Raw genomic sequence first — 15,283 nt, forward strand, 5'->3', positions numbered from 1 at the left:
ATTTATTTATTTATCTATCTATATATATATATACTTTCACCGCCTTGTCTTTCTCGCCCGCTTTAATGTTGCCGTTCGGCACATTTCCTCCTTTGTTTCACTTGCGCTTAGTATTGCCTTCAATTCTCGCTTTGCTGTTGCTGCTGCTGCTTCTTCAGAAGTTTGTCCGAGAGGGCCTCCAACTCGGCGTCCGTCTCCTCCCAGCCCGGGATGATGAGCTTGGCGTTGTCGAGTTTCGGCATCTTTGTTAGGGGGTTGTTGCAGAGGTCAATCGTCTTGGCCCGCGCCTTGCTCTCTGCCCCACACCACGTCTCGCACCAGAGCCACTCCTCGGGGAGGGAGTAAATCGGCACCTCGTCCTGCATAAAGTTGGGAAGGTCCTGGTCCAGGTTCGCCAGGCTGTTGGGGTCGGGGCTCAGCTGGCTGTACATCATGCGGTACTTGTCGCCACCCGCCATCGCCCGCAGCCGGCGCAGGTCAACGAGGTAGATGGCACTGATGTGGTACGGCCGCCCACGCAGGTGCTGCGCCCAAAATCCCTGATCCCAGAAGCGGAAGTTTTTAGTGGCCAGGTTCGGGTATTTTCTACAGAACGGTGTATACGCCGTCGGGGCACCGCCAATGTTCATGTTGTAGAGTTCGTGCAGATCTGCCTGAACGGTTTGGTCGGCGTCGACGAAAATGACACGCTCGACGTCAAGTGGGAACAAGACATCAAGAAAGAGAACCTTGTAGGCCCAAATGGTGCGCTGCTTCTCAGTCTGTTTGTGGAGCCACCATGGCCAGCGATACGTCACGAGGGCCACGTCAAAGCCATAGTGACTCGCCAACAAGGGGATAAGCGCCTTGAATTGAGGCGAGAGAAAATTTTCAATAAGCCAGAACTTAATCCGAGTTGTATTCGCACCATGCACATCGGAGGAGGTCCGCATAACGCTATGGATCATCATGCGCAAGAAGCGTTCATAAAGGTGCCCAGAGGCCACAGAGAAGATGTTAAGCGTTGGGGACCTCGGCTTCGTCGTGCGTGGACCGGCCGGTGGCCAGTCGGCGCGCTCAGGATACGCCGCTTCAATATCGCTCATCGTCATTCTCTCGCGGCCTGGCGTTTTGGATATATCAAGCGTCAATGCTTTTCCAATGAATGAGGAAATCACGACGGGAATGTTCTGCCCTGCCGTGTAATTAAACCCAGAGATGCGTTTTTTGTTTCCTGCGTCATTGAGGGGGATGTGGTTGACCTGAGATATGTAGAAGGTCTCCGCGAAGCCGCCCGGCTGCACCGTGAGATACCACACACCGGGGCTGCTCTGCAGCTGGAAGTAGCCCAGAATGGCCATGACAATGGTGTCGCGGGTGAGAGCAGCGGCGGGGTTCGTCCTTGTGGAGCGTATCATCAGGGGCAAGCCGCTTGCGGGAACCGGTCGTCCGGCCTCCCTTGCACTCCCGGTGAGGAGAATCGAGTTGATGCCGTAGGTGGCATGCGCGTACTGCGAGGAGGAGGGCAGCTGGTCAAGGATAAGGTTGTCCAGGTCGTACTTGGCGTCCAGCGGGAACACCGTCCAGCTCTCCGGCTCCTCGATGCCAAGCGTCAACAGATGCCGCGACGGCAGCCGGTGAAACACCGCAGCCGGCGGCAGTACTCCTCCCACCGCGTCAAATCGCATCTCCAGCTCACTAACAAACAGGTAAAAATTCCGCATGGGTTTAGCCAACTGTTGTGGTGTGCCCATGTGTACGATGCAGGAGACGCCAAGCGGCAGCCGTGTGACGTAATCGCACAGTGAGACCAGGAGCTGGGAGTGCCGCGCCACGGGATCAACAACCATCGTCAACGTGTGGTGTGGCTCTGCGCCAGCGTTCACGGGCTGCACAACAAACGAGGCCAGGCCGGACGTGGAGGGCAAGTGGCGTTCCTCCTCCATCGGGGAACCACGAGCGGCGTCGCGCCTCCACAGTTCCGTAAGCGCAGCCACTTTAGAGGCATAGAAGCGGCTGTCAAGCTCACCTTGCTGCAGCTCATCGCTTAGCCTAGTGAAGCTCACTTCACTGAGTGCCTCTGACACAGCCTCCGCCAGGGAAAGCTCCTGTTGGTCCGCATCCTTTAAATCCTCCGCTGAAAGGTCGTCGTTATACACTAAGCGGCGTCCATTGACGTAGTAGTACACTGACCCCTCGTTCTTTTGCCTTTCCCTCGCCGCCGCCGCATCTGCCAATGACAACTCCGCAAACGAGGACTCCGCCCCCACCTGCGCACAAAAGCCACGCAAGAGCCCACGCTGCGTTTGCAACTGGGCATCCAAACCCGCATCCGAGGCGTCTAGGAGGCTTTGGAGCTCAGGGGAGAACTTCATGCTAGCAAACCAACTCTCATACACCTTGGGGTCATCCAGCTCTCTTGTTTTGTTTTGTGCGGCAATTTTTAGCAGAAACTCATGCACCAATTGAAGTCGTTGCTGGTTTCCGTCTTCCCCTTCCTTGCGCCTCAGCAGCAGTCGCTCCAAATCTCCAGCAAGTGTGTGGTAGTTGACCTCCGTCGCCGCCCCGCAAATGGCATACGTGAGGCGGACATGAATGCATTTCTCCGTTGCATTCACACACTGCAAGAGGTTCCCGGTGGCCTTCAGAAGGGCGCCAAGGGCGGTGGCTCCCATGGGAGACTGGATGGCCAAGACACTAGTCACCAGCGGTGTCCCCTCTGTCCTCTTCGTGGGGTGCAGAAAAGGTCGGTGATGCAGAAAGTCCAGGATGGGCTTTGGTGTCCAGTCCATGTATGCCTCGTCTTTGTAAAGGGCGGCGTTGTAGCGCTCCCGGGCCCCGCTCAAACGAAGAATGGATTCGTAGAAATCGACTTTGTCATCGTCGGTCAAATCGCCTCTTACCACCAGCCCACGAACGTGCATTAATTCTATCATGAACCCCTGACGAAGGGCTTGCAACACGTTTTCCTGAAAAACATTTCCATTAATGAGGGTGAGGGGGAACTTGCCGAGCATTAGCTGACGCAGCTTTGCCTGTGTCGTTTGATAATATTCCACAAAAAGTGGGTCCGCAAGCACCTCCCTCACGTCGCGTTTCCCTGACAGAGTGAGAACATTCGCCGAGAAGCCCACCACGCCATCCTCGCTGAGGCCACCAAGCGCTTCCAAGGTATACACCACCTCTGAAAGGAACTCCAGTACCTCCTGCAGACGCTCTTCCCCGTTCAGGAGTTCCCACACAGTGGCGGTAATAATTGCGGTGACGCTTGAAAGCGACGGCTTCAAGCGAATATCATCCACTTCTGTGGAGACTGAAATTTCCGGCGACCACTCCCGATCCGCAAAGACAATTCCAAACCGAATAGGTTGGTTGGATTGATCTAGTTTCAAGATGACGCCAATGTCCTGCACGCCCTCTAGCGTTGTGGGGTCCACGACAGAAACGGCATGAACGAGATTTTTCCGCGGGATCACGGGGACACCGTTGGGCCGTGTGGTAAGGATGGCGCGGAGGGCTGAGGGCATGTAAGCAAATCGGACGTCCGCTTCAAGGTTGTTGAGCCAAAAGATTCCCCGCTGGGGCATCCACACACGCGGCGTCGAGTCACCCTTCTCCAACCCATGGGATGCGAGGCGCCGCCGTGCGCTTTCAGTGACCGACTTCATCGCCTGATTTAACACATCCTTGTGGACCAAGGCAAACCCATCGTCGTTGGCGGTAGGAACGCGGTAACTGGTGAGGACCCGTCGCAGGCCTTGGAACAGTTCCTCGTCTGCCTCCAGCTTTTCAAGCAGCGAAAAGAGATTGAGATCCGCGTTTGAGACATGACGACCATTGAGGAAAACCTGCGGTGCGCCTGGGCGCAGCACGCCCGCAAAGTCTAACAGTTCCTTGTGCATAACTTTGCTCATATTATTGTTCACCGAAGCGCCCATTTTGGAAAGCTTGGAGGCGTGAAGGGGAAAATTTGTCAGTATATTCATCAACACCCCCAGCCGCTTCTCATTCTCCGCGTCCATCACCCGCTGCGCGGCGGCAATGCCCATGTACTGGGTTTCCCACACCTGAAAGTCCACCCGAACCTCATCGCGGTCTATCGCGTCGGCGAGATGGCCCGCAAACGTGGTCAGCTGAGGCCTGAGCTGCGGATATCGTTGCGCCAGCATGTCCAGATTGAACCCGCCAACAGCCCCAAGGCTTTCGGGTCCTTTTGTGGCTTCCGCAACGCCGGCATCCGTCTGAGTTCCGTCGGTATTCTTTTCATTGATGACCTTGTACTCCACGTTCTTCAGGTCGACTGTCACGCCGTAGCCCTGCACGTGGAGGGCGTTCTCCCACATCCGTCCCACCACGGGCAGGTGCCGAAAGGCCAGGCGAAGCGTGCGTAAGTGACGCTCCGCGACCTGAAAGAGCCGCATCGTCTGCTCTTCCCCGACAATGCCGTACAGGATGACAACGCGGCCTCCCGCTGACCCAGGATGAACATGGTCGAGCCCGGCAAACAGCGAGAACGCCTCTTCCTCTTTGCCTTCGTGTGCTTCATCCGCAGAAGCAGGACCCGACAATATTTCCTCAAGAAAATATTCGCTGCACACAACTTTTCCCGCAACGAGCACGAAGGGGCGCCCGCCTTCCGTGGAACATCCACCAGCAAGTTCCCTCGCCGTCCGCGCCAGCTGCCAGTGCGCCTGAACGGCAGGAGAGTAAAACCGGGCGGCAAGCTTCATTTTTGCCAATTCCATCTGAACGGGAGGCCAATTGGCCTTCGCCATCATTTCCAGCAGGACATCGTATTGGGCTTTTTGCGTCAGACTTTGGGCCCCACCGGTGCTGTTCACGGCTTGAACGCGATGCCACGCTTCCTGCAGACAGTGGTAGAAACCGCCAAGGAGAGCACCGCGTGCCGCCACCATCTCACATCCTTCCTGCAGCAGCGGTGTCTCTGTCCATGGCGCCGTTACAGTGACCTTCACGCCTTTGCCCTCCACCGTTGGCGTCCCCACTAGAACCGAGCTCCCACCAAGCAGAAGCAGCACCGTGAGCGTTGCGGCCAATCGCCTTCTGCTTTCCCCCCAATCCGTCTGGCGGGCCATGTTAAGCTTAAGAAGAAGGATTTCTGATCTCTGTAATTATGAAAATCTTTTGCCACAGAAAAGCGGTTGTGGCGCACAATGGCGGAGAAGTGGCAGACCAAACAAAGCAAAGATAAAAAAAAAAAGGTGGAAAGGAAGAGAGGATGGGGCACGGAAGCCAAATCTGTTACTCACGGGTCAAGTGCACCTCCCTTCGGAGCAAATCAGTCCATCTTGCAAAAACACCCACGCACTCAGGCACCGTCATGGAGGCACGTACACCAAAGCCGTCTTATTCTCCCACTCCACCGCCCCGCTTTTCCTTTCAGTGTTTCTTCCCCACAACAACAACAAAAAAAAACGCTCACACACGCACAATTCTCTGTTTCCGAGCAGGTGGGCGCGGTGTCGCGCCCCAACATTGTCATCAGGCAGAACGAAAAAGTTGTGATACCAGACGCGCGGCGCCAAAAACAACCCCCACCGCTGACAGGTTGCACGCAATTACCTTCAGCGCCTTCACCTTGCTTGCGTAGCCGCCGTAGAACACCTCTGACTGCGCCGCGCTCACCAGCACACCGCCCATTGTCAAGGTGCAGAGCATCACCTCCTGAATTCGCGAGGCGCATAGGCGCCGCGCCAGTAGTGGAGCAAGTGGCAGCAAACATCCCATCGTGTAGCCAACTGCGGCAGGAACGGCGGCATCCACCACAGCCTCCCTGGGACATGGTGGCTCCAGCCGAGAGTAGCCGAGCTCTTCTACCATCATGAGGTTTGCAAAGGGCGTTCTGTGCTTTGCAAAGACGCGTGTGATCATGAGAGCATCGTCCTCAGAAAACCCCTGGGACTTGTAAATTGCCACCATCTCTTGAATCTCCCCTGTAAGGTGGTTCTCTATCTCCCAAAGCTCACGCTTCAGCTCCACATCGTACACAATGCGTTCAAATGTCAGTGCGAGACAAACGGTGTAAGCCACAGCGCCCCCGCCAGCAATGGCTTGCAGAAGTAATTGACCGGTAATCATCGCCGGTAGACCCGCTCTGCCATCCACGTGCTGCAAACCGCTCGCGGCACCAAGCAGTCCCGCCGAAGTGACAAGGCCAGCAAAGGAAGAAAGGACAAGTGAGCGATTCCGCAGGGCACTGTTCTTCCTGATGTCAACATTGAAGTCCTCAAGCCTCCGATCATGCGACTCGCGTGAGCGGTTGACGTCACCAAAGGCTTGCCGAGCCTCTTTCAGACGCTCAGACTCGGGCATGCAGCCGATCATACCGTTCATCTACAATTTTATGGGGATTCACTCCCTTCCGTTCGCTTCGCTCGTACCCCGAAAACCCCCCTCCCCCCGCCCCGCCAAAATACGTTTAAGTTTACAGTGACACCGATCGACCACTCCCTCCCACCTGGCCGTGAAGGAGACGGGAATTGAAGGAGAAGCAGAGGGGGAAAGATGCCGTCCGTCCGCCCGTCAACGCAGCGACAGAAGCCCCGCAAGGAAAAAAAAAAGAGGCGGACGCGTGGGCGAATAAATGTCTTGACGACAGAGAGAAGGGGTAAAAGGGAAAAAGGAGCGGCGTTTGCCACTCCCATCCCTGGCACCCCCCGCTAACCGTCAACACCTCGATACATGCAAGCACACGTACACTCACACATAGAGAGAGAGAACCAACAAAAAAAAAAAAAAAACAACATTAAAGACACAAGTAAAAGAGAAGGAAAAAAAAACTAGAAGAAAACAAATAAAATAGAATGAATAAATAATAATGACCGTCTTACCGCAGGTCCCCTTCCCCGCACCCTACGCCACGGGGATGTTGCTGCAGCCAGACACCCATCTCATTGAGAGCACTTTCCATCGTCAAAATGGTTTCCTCACTCTCGTCAAAGACGTCAAACTCCAAGCGAAAGGTGCAGAGTGCCTGATACATGGTTTTCCACGCCTCCATCACCTCATCATGGTGGGTGGTAGAAGAAATATTAGAGCTCTGTAATTCCTTCATTCTAGCTATAGTGCCACTCACACCAAGCGGAAACCCACATTGATTGGGCTGCTCACGGAATGCGGCGATTTCCAGCCGAATGAGGAGCTGCTCCCGCACACACTTGTAAACACGCAGGATGTAGTCCAATTCCTCTACAGCACCCCGCACTGCCACCTCCTCACCATACATGCGTAACATGCTTTTCAAACAGTCACGAAGTCGCTCAACGTCAAGATCCAGTAACACCATATGCTCCTTCACCGAGTCGTACGGCTCCCGGATAGGCAGGAAAAGACGCTGCCACAATCGCTGAAGCGTAGCCCTAAATCCATACGGGAGACACTCATCGTAGTACTTCTGCAGTTCTGCCTCCATCCCGGCAGTAGCCTTCACCGGTTTGTATTTCTCTCCAATGGATTCCAAGTATTCTTCGGTGATTGCAGCACAGTCGCATGGCGTGTCGCTCTGCAAATCCTCAAGTTCCAGCAATTCCATCGCAGTAAATGCCCTCGCCGCCTCCGCCGCTTGGCTCAGGTTCCCTTGCTCAAGCGCAATGGCCGTCGAATGAAGCGAATTCCCCCCTAGACTCGTCAAAGAGAAGGGAACACTGCTGTCACCTGCAAAGTGGCCGGCACACCCTGCTGCAGCCGCTTCTCCCGAGGTTCCCGAAGGAACACTCGCAGACGTCTCCGCAGCAGGCGCGTCCGCCACATTCTCATGGCTCGTCGGGGAATAGCATGAGCTCTCCACTTGGATGGCCCCACGCCACCTCACAAATTCATCCGGCTGGAGACATTTAAGCACCATCCCCCGCCCACATGACGGCGACGGCGGGATAATGATTTTCCCCTCGTCTTCTACAAACGTTGCCGACAAACCTTGCAAAGAAACGCGTCGAAACGACTTTGGTGGGGGGTTCTCACGCGCTGCGTAGAAGAGGCCCTCGCCTTTTCTTAGTTCAAACCATCGTCGAGAGTAGTGGCCGAAGTGGTCACCTTTTTTCAAAAGCACGCCCCTCATGGAGGACGTAGAAGCAGTAGCAAATTCACATCCCTTCGGTACTGACGGGAGTGACGACGCCGCGGCACGGCCCGCGTCAGACTCCTCCTGCACGGAGGTAAATGGCGACAGCTTCCTACCAGCAGGAACCTCATCCTCATCCTCATCCTCAGTCTTGGCAGCGTGGGCGGCGGCGGCGGCTGTTTCTACCGAAGCAGCAGATGGGTGTATTACTCTTGCGATAACTTGCATCCACTCCTTTTTATCTGCCGCCGATGCAGCCTTCAGAACCGTCTTGTTGCCTCCACTGCGGGTGATAGAGAAGGCGCTGGCCGCTTTCGCGCTGTCACGAATGACATCATTGGAAGCAATCAGGATGCATGAGAAGGGGACGTCGCGGTCGTCCAGAAGATACAGCGTTCCCCCGGCGGCGTTAGTGCCGGAGGCTCCGCCCGTCCCTGAGTGGAGAAAGGCAGTAAAGCAGGTGAACCGTCCAGATGCCTTTGAGAAGCGCGAAAGACTCCCTTGGTGCAGCGCGCACGCGCTGGAGGGAGGTGCAACTTTGCACTCCACCTCCATTCATGCGAGCCTCTAACGGTTCCCTTGTCCTGTCGGCCAACTTCCTGCGCCGACAAACACGAATATCGAGAGCCAGAGAAAAAGCATAAAAGCAGTGGAGCAGAAGCAAAGAGACGCCAATACAACACATACTTTCTACAATCCATCGCATTTGTAGTACACACCTACGCAGGAACGCGGAGTTCAATATATGCATTCCTTGATTGGATTGATTGATTGTTTTTTCTTTTTCTTTTTTTCCATTCTGACATCCTGTCCCCCCCTCCCCCAGGCGCAATTCCTGGTGCAGGCTTTTGGACTGTGTGCGTTCACAAGGCGGGAAGTAGCGAGTCCCAGTTATTATCATGTATCATAATTTTGCGAATCCCAATTGGAATCTCAACCAGGTCGGGAGTGCCTTGAAACCCATTGTGTTCCACGTGCACGTAGAGGATGGAATCTGGGAGTTGGGTAAGGTCGAGGTGCCCAGTGAAGTTGTTATGGCTGATATCGAGCGTCGTCAGAGTTGGTGGCAGCTCACCAACGTTGATGCCTCCCGACAGTCCATTGTGGGATACATCAAGCAGCCTGAGGGAGCGGGGAAGGCGGCGCACGGGAAGACCACCAACAAGAGCGTTTTCACCGATACTCAAATGTTCCAGAGCTGGCGGTAGCTCCTCCCACGCCACGGACGAGATGCGGTTGCTCGATAAGTCGAGGCTGCGCAGGGGGCCAAAATGGCGGAGTTTCCCGAGACCACCCGTCAAGCCACAGTCTTTTAGGGCCAGCTCTTGAATGCTTTCCGAGGCGGATTTCAGGGCATCGGTTAACGAAGAGACCTCGGCGCCAAGGTGGCAGCCGTTCAACTTAACCGTCTGTAGATGCGATGGCAGCTTCGCAATTCCTTCCTGAATATCCGGGATCTTGGAGTAGCTGAAGTCAATTGTGTGCACGTTACGGGGCAGCAACTTCAAGACGTTCGTGAGCGACATATTCATTGTGCAGTTTTGCATGATCAGCGCGAGTTCACTCCCAGGAAGAGGTGACGGCAAGACGGTGGTGAGGGTATTGCCGCTTAGATCCAACTCCTGCAGCCCACTTTTGGCAGGGAACGAGATGGAGGTCAGACCACAATACCTGCAGACGAACCTCTTAAGGTCGACGCTGTGCTCCACCACAGCGTCGCCCGAGTTGAACGTGACGTTTTCGAATATCAGAGAGGTTATCCCTTGCGGTAGCTCCCCTATCTGAAGTTTCTGATTCAACTTGCTGGCGGTTACCTTTACCAATTGAACAGTGCTTGGTAGCTCGTTGAGATTCAACTTCCCATTCTCCATGCCGCTCACCGTGAGCTCTGTCAGGTCGTACCCCACACACGTAACGATGCTGAGGTCACAGTGGCTGAGGAACCCGCCTGTGTGTCCCACAAGCGCGCCCTTGAGATTCTTTTCCTGGATGCTTTTCTGAAACTCAGTGTCCTCTATGGCGCGACGGAGGGATTGCAAGACGCCAAGCCACTGCTTGATATTTTTTCCGCCGTTTCTTTATTTGCGCTTGGCTTCCCCCATGCAAAGTCCAGGGCCCCCTCAACTCCGCCAGGAACACAGCAGAGGAGGGCCAGCGCAACAGCATACACGGCAACGGCCACAGCCATTGTGTGTTGGCTGTTGTTGTGAGGGAGAGGGCCTGTGAGAGGCCAGAGAAAGTAAGAACTACAAAAAAAAGAAACACTTCTCCCCCTCACGCACAAAAACATCCACATAGAAGCGAGAGCAAGAGAAGTAAAAAGAGTCTCATTGGCATTCTACAGGCATCGACCAGACGCGGCGCAGCACCATCCCTGGCAGCTTCCATCTCCCTCACAGGATCCCCCTCTCTGACTGTGCGACAGATGCACTTGGGCGAAGAGTGGGAGAGGCAAATGGGAGCCGCAACGAGAAGACAAAAAAAAACAACAACCAACAACGACAAAAGGCATAAAAGGAAGTGTAAATCCAAAAAAAGGAACAAATGTGAATGCCCCTACAATTTTCCATTATATATTTCTTCCCTCCCCACCTCTTTTTTTCTCCCCCCTTTCCCCCTCCCCCTCTTCGTGCCGAGTTCAGCTCATCTCCTAAATTTTGCCTAGAATGGCGCTGTGAAGCATGTTCCATGCGCTTTCACGGACGGTCTGGAAGAGCGTCACGACGTCAAGCGTCGAGGTGAAGCCATCCGCGAGACCGAAGAAGAGCATGGAGGGAATGTTGCCCCGTGCATACTCCAAGGCCCAGCAGGCATTCGGCATCCGATACTGCTTCGCCGTGTGCCGGGGGAGGTAGTGCTGGTCGCCTGGCTTGTAGACCTCCGCCTCTGCCACGCGTGGCAACGACGCCCACTGCTCGCCGTAGAGAATTGTAAAAAAGTCCTCCGCCCAGTGATAGCGACCGGTGTGGCCCTCCGTGCCGAGGGAGGTGCCGAAGATGATGAGATACTCCGAGAAGGAGGAGTGCAGCACCGTCATGGAGCCCATCGCTCCACCGGCGTTGTTCCACAGCCACCTGCCGGAGTACGAGGTGTGGAGCGGGTACGTCTTTGTGACCTCTTGAATGACACTCTCAACCACTTGCTCCGCCGTGGCGTTAACGCCGTGTTTGGCGTGGGCCACCGCTATGCCACGCTTGGCGACAGTCTGAAGTGTTTTTGGGTCCAGCACCCAATTCTCTGGACGGTCGATCACGAAGGACATGGCAATCGCCACGACTGCGACGACAAGGAAGATGAAGCGCTTCATTTACACTTTCCTCTTCTCCTTAGTTGCTTATTGCTTTCCTCTGGCGGCCGTTCTCTACGCGTCTTCCTTCACTAATGTGCCCGGGCAACGTGACAGCGCTCGCACCTGCTTTACCCCCCGACAGCTGCGGCTGCGACTGCCGATGATGCTCTCAGGGGGCCGGGCGTGGCGCACGGAAGCGGGCGAAGAGGGTCAAGTGGAGAGAACAGCAAGAAGTGGTGGCAGGCGGAGAGGCAGGGGCGGCACCATTCACCCACACGCACAGAAAGAGAGAGAGAGAAGGCACAAATAAACATTTTAAAAAAAGGGGGGCGAGTAGAAAAATAGCGTGACCGCAGGCGATGAAATCGCCAAAACAAGCAAAACCAAAAAAAAGAAAACGAATAAACTGCCTACGCGTCGCACACTAGGAGGGAATCAGCAGGCAATCGGCGTGCTGGAAAGGGGGTGCCCCCTTCGACTTTCACGCACGCATCAAGTCGGAAGGTTCCACTGGCGCAGACAAAAGTCAGCCCCGCCCGAAAGCAGCGTCCCATCCACCGTCCACGCCACGGCCGACACACCGCCGCAATGCGCCGCGTCCTCTGTTTTGCGCGTCCTCTTGTCGAGGTCCCACACGATAAGCGAGGCGTCCATGCTGCCGGAAAGGAGCCGTGCGCTGCTGTGGGGCGCGAAGGCCAGTGACGTCACACGCAGGGTGTGAAACACCAGGTCCCGATAAAGCACACTGCCATCAACGGGCGACCAGACAAAAATGTTTCTCGTGGCATCCCCCGAGGCAACACGCTGTCCGTCCTTTGCGAAGGCCACGCAGGCAACCACACCTGCATGGTGCCCAGCAAACTGCACGCCCGCCTCCGGCGATTCACCTGCCTTGACCCGATATCCCTTCACCAAAGCATCACCGCCCAGCACGACCATGTCACCGTGGGACGCCGCGCTGGTGCCGTCAAACTTGTCCAGTTTCTCCTCCGCAACCTTGCGCCCAGATGCATCAAGAACAACAAATCCATTTTTTGACAGCAGCACCGCATGTTTATCTTCCGTGATGGCCAGTGCGGTAACGTTCGCCGCTTCTCTTGAGAGAAGGGTCGGTTCGGTGTCGGGCAAGGCACAGCGCAGCAGGTCGGCACCAGACACCAGATACAAATAGTCCCCACAACAGGCCGCGGCAGTGATGACATTAGAAGCGATAGCTACTTTGCGCGCGTTTGAGAGAGAATTATTGGTATTTCTCCACATCAGAGCCCGATCAACGCCGACAGAAACTATGGTTCCATTCGAAAGCAAATGCAAAAGCAGTATGCGTCCCTGGTGGCCCAATAACGCACCTTTGATCTTCCCGTCTTCGCCAATTAATGCCAGTTCGCCACCAAGGGATATCGAGAATACACCCTGTGGGGTATACGCTACTCCCTGTTGCATACTCATGACATCGGCTCCAAAGACGCAAGAGCTTATCATCACGCCAGTGGCGACGTCAAAAATTTTGACGCTCTTGTCAGCACTGGCTGTAGCAAGTTTACTTCCGTCCGGGCTCCATGCAACAGAGTAGATTGTACCCGTGTGCCCCGTTGCAATAGATCCCTTTAGTTCTGCCGTCTTACCATCAAGAAGGACGATCTCAGGCGACCTCGAAACTGTTGCGATCGTCTCCATGTCCGGACTGTACCGCACACAGGTCACCTTGTCCTTATGACCCTGCACATTGCACTTGAACTTAAAGGGGACACCTTCATAAAACCCCACAAGGGCGTCGGCGCCTCCTGTCACAATGCGGTAGGGACGTTCTCCACGCATGTCACAAGAGACAATGTTTTGCGTGTGACCGTTGATGGTCCCAATCGTGTTACCTGTGAGGCTGAGTACGGTCGCAAAGTGGCTTTTCCCATCGCCCACCAGCACCACCCTCTCCTCGTCGTGCGTCCACGCAATGTCCCGCACGGGGCCTTGCAGCTGCTTCGTGTTCAGCACCTCCCGGGAGTCGGGCTGGCGGGCCCACACCAGAACGTTTCCGTTCTGGTCCCCAGATGCCACCAACTTCCCAGACGGGCTGATTCGCACCGCCGTAACCGGGGACGTGTGTCTCCCGCCGAGGATCACAGCCCCCGGCTCACGCACTTCGCGAACCACCACACGGTTTCCGCTGCCGTACGCAAGGGCGTCACCAAAGGCAGAGAGAGGGGTGGGAACCGCCCGTGTGGTGGAGGGGGCACTCGGCAGGGTGCTCTGCAGCAGCAGCTGCTGCAGAGACATCGCTGAGTCTTGCAGATGTTACACCTCCTTGGCCACGCGGGGCGAAACTGCGGAGAGAAAAAGGAAAAGAAAAAGAAAAAGAAAGAGGGCATCCAGCCACCACCTGGTTTCTTTGCGCTCTCCAGCGCTCACGCCCTAACAAGCTCGCTAGTTTCTTCACAGAGTTCATCAGTACTCACGTGGCGCCACGCCGGCGTGAGCACCCCACAGCTGGGAAAAAACCGCCCTTCCGCGCAATGGAGGCGGCCACGCCTCCACAGTTCTGCCGCACAGGCACCTCCGCGCCCAAATAAGCACTTAAAAACAATATATACAAGAAACAAAAAAAACTCTTAAGATTCGTCCCATGTGCTTCGCATCTCCTTTCCCTATCCAAAAGAGGCGTCTTCGCCCATTTTCTGGGGAGGGCACCGTCGCGCTTCACCGCCGCCGCACCCTCACGTTCCATAATCCGGCACGCAGTTAGTAAAATGCTGGTCGTACCCATCGTTCAAAGCGTGTTAGGTTAGGTAGGCAGAAATCTCCTCTTCCTTCCGTTAAGGAATGGAAAAGAAGAATAATTGTTGTCCTCACAAGGCTGAGTGTGTGGATTTATGAACACATTCAGCAATGGGAAATGGAAAAACAAACAAACAAACAAACAAACAAACAAAAAAACAAAAAGGTGAAGAGAAGAAAATAAGAGCACTACAAACAAAAAAAGAAGAAGAAGAAAATAGTGAAATAGTGAAGTAACAAGAAAGATGGGGCAGCGACGAAGGCCTCTTACCTCGACACACCACAGATTCAAGTGCACTTGTGGTACAAAGGCGCCGTAAGCGAAGGCCCTGGCGGTGGAGAAAAAAAAAAAAAGTAATCCACCAAGGCAATTCAAAAAAAAAAAAAAAAAAAACTCAACAAAAAGTTGTCGCATCTCCTCATTTTTTAATTGCTCAATAAATCGTTTCTTTTTTTTTTTTCAGGGGGCAAAAATAAATGTAAAGTTATATATATATATATGTTGCCACTAAGTAAGCGTGTTGGAAGGCTTCACTGGGGCGGCAGGCGGCAGAGCGCACACATGCAGAGAAGTAAAAGCAAATACAAGCGGCAGGTGTGCGCCCCAGCAACGAGGGAAGAAAGAAAGCGCAGAAATACATCAGCAACAACAACATGTTGTGCCACAAACAAGACCAAACACACATGAAGAAGGAAAGGAAAAAAAAACGCATCTTGTTAATAGAAAAAAAAATGGATGAAACATACATATCTTCTTCCACATAGGCAAGACGAACAGCATCACTTTGCAAAATGTAAAAATAAAGAAAGAGAGAGATGGAAATAGAAAGAGCAAACATGAAAAAGACGATTAAATCCATACAAGACTACAGGCTGTACTACACAGAATACCAAAGATCAAAAAAAAAAAAAGGAGGGCAACGAAAAATTGCTTTTTCTTTTTTTTTCTTATTCTTTACCTTCCCTCAGCCTTCCACACTGTGGCGCAAATGCAACGATGTGCAGACTCGAGTTAGTTGCTCGGACGAGGCATTGATATTTTCGCTTTACGTATTAGCCTGCACCCTTTTGCTTCACTTTTCCGCTTCCTCTGGATGGGACTGCTTCATCAAGAGAGAGAGAGAGAGAGAGAGAGAGAGAGAGAGAGAGAGAGAGAGAGAGAG

The 15,283-nt window shown here is 54.2% G+C and overlaps 6 protein-coding genes across 6 annotated transcripts, besides 11 other annotated features; all 6 read right to left on the reverse strand.

The window, feature by feature from the left end:
• Positions 1-36: a microsatellite.
• Positions 37-119: 83 nt separating this feature from the next.
• On the reverse strand, positions 120-5,075 carry Tco025E_06675 (UDP-glucose:glycoprotein glucosyltransferase; the record flags this gene model as incomplete). Its single annotated transcript, XM_029373550.1, has 1 exon — positions 120-5,075. One exon carries the CDS (start codon positions 5,073-5,075, stop codon positions 120-122), a length of 4,956 nt encoding a protein of 1,651 aa, XP_029226337.1.
• Positions 5,076-5,481: 406 nt separating this feature from the next.
• Tco025E_06676 (uncharacterized protein) lies at positions 5,482-6,324 on the reverse strand (the record flags this gene model as incomplete). Its single annotated transcript, XM_029373551.1, has 1 exon — positions 5,482-6,324. The coding sequence occupies one exon, from the start codon at positions 6,322-6,324 to the stop codon at positions 5,482-5,484; it is 843 nt and encodes a 280-aa protein (XP_029226338.1).
• A 397-nt stretch (positions 6,325-6,721) lies between these two features.
• Positions 6,722-6,818: a sequence feature (A-rich).
• An 8-nt stretch (positions 6,819-6,826) lies between these two features.
• On the reverse strand, positions 6,827-8,614 carry Tco025E_06677 (uncharacterized protein; the record flags this gene model as incomplete). The annotated part of the gene is made up of 1 exon (XM_029373552.1): positions 6,827-8,614. The coding sequence occupies one exon, from the start codon at positions 8,612-8,614 to the stop codon at positions 6,827-6,829; it is 1,788 nt and encodes a 595-aa protein (XP_029226339.1).
• Positions 8,615-8,813: 199 nt separating this feature from the next.
• Positions 8,814-8,836: a microsatellite.
• An 86-nt stretch (positions 8,837-8,922) lies between these two features.
• Positions 8,923-9,930, reverse strand: Tco025E_06678 (leucine-rich repeat protein; the record flags this gene model as incomplete). Its single annotated transcript, XM_029373553.1, has 1 exon — positions 8,923-9,930. One exon carries the CDS (start codon positions 9,928-9,930, stop codon positions 8,923-8,925), a length of 1,008 nt encoding a protein of 335 aa, XP_029226340.1.
• A 594-nt stretch (positions 9,931-10,524) lies between these two features.
• Positions 10,525-10,564: a microsatellite.
• Positions 10,565-10,709: 145 nt separating this feature from the next.
• On the reverse strand, positions 10,710-11,366 carry Tco025E_06679 (C-8 sterol isomerase; the record flags this gene model as incomplete). The annotated part of the gene is made up of 1 exon (XM_029373554.1): positions 10,710-11,366. The coding sequence occupies one exon, from the start codon at positions 11,364-11,366 to the stop codon at positions 10,710-10,712; it is 657 nt and encodes a 218-aa protein (XP_029226341.1).
• A 474-nt stretch (positions 11,367-11,840) lies between these two features.
• On the reverse strand, positions 11,841-13,622 carry Tco025E_06680 (WD40 repeat-containing protein; the record flags this gene model as incomplete). Its single annotated transcript, XM_029373555.1, has 1 exon — positions 11,841-13,622. The coding sequence occupies one exon, from the start codon at positions 13,620-13,622 to the stop codon at positions 11,841-11,843; it is 1,782 nt and encodes a 593-aa protein (XP_029226342.1).
• Positions 13,623-13,677: 55 nt separating this feature from the next.
• Positions 13,678-13,709: a microsatellite.
• Positions 13,710-14,244: 535 nt separating this feature from the next.
• Positions 14,245-14,283: a microsatellite.
• Positions 14,284-14,336: a sequence feature (GA-rich).
• A 125-nt stretch (positions 14,337-14,461) lies between these two features.
• Positions 14,462-14,525: a sequence feature (A-rich).
• Positions 14,526-14,924: 399 nt separating this feature from the next.
• Positions 14,925-14,967: a sequence feature (A-rich).
• Positions 14,968-15,048: 81 nt separating this feature from the next.
• Positions 15,049-15,077: a microsatellite.
• A 154-nt stretch (positions 15,078-15,231) lies between these two features.
• Positions 15,232-15,283: a microsatellite.

The sequence above is a fragment of the Trypanosoma conorhini genome, assembly GCF_003719485.1.
Source record: "Trypanosoma conorhini strain 025E chromosome Unknown Tco_14.4_contig_00463, whole genome shotgun sequence".
Lineage (NCBI taxonomy): Eukaryota > Euglenozoa > Kinetoplastea > Trypanosomatida > Trypanosomatidae > Trypanosoma > Trypanosoma conorhini.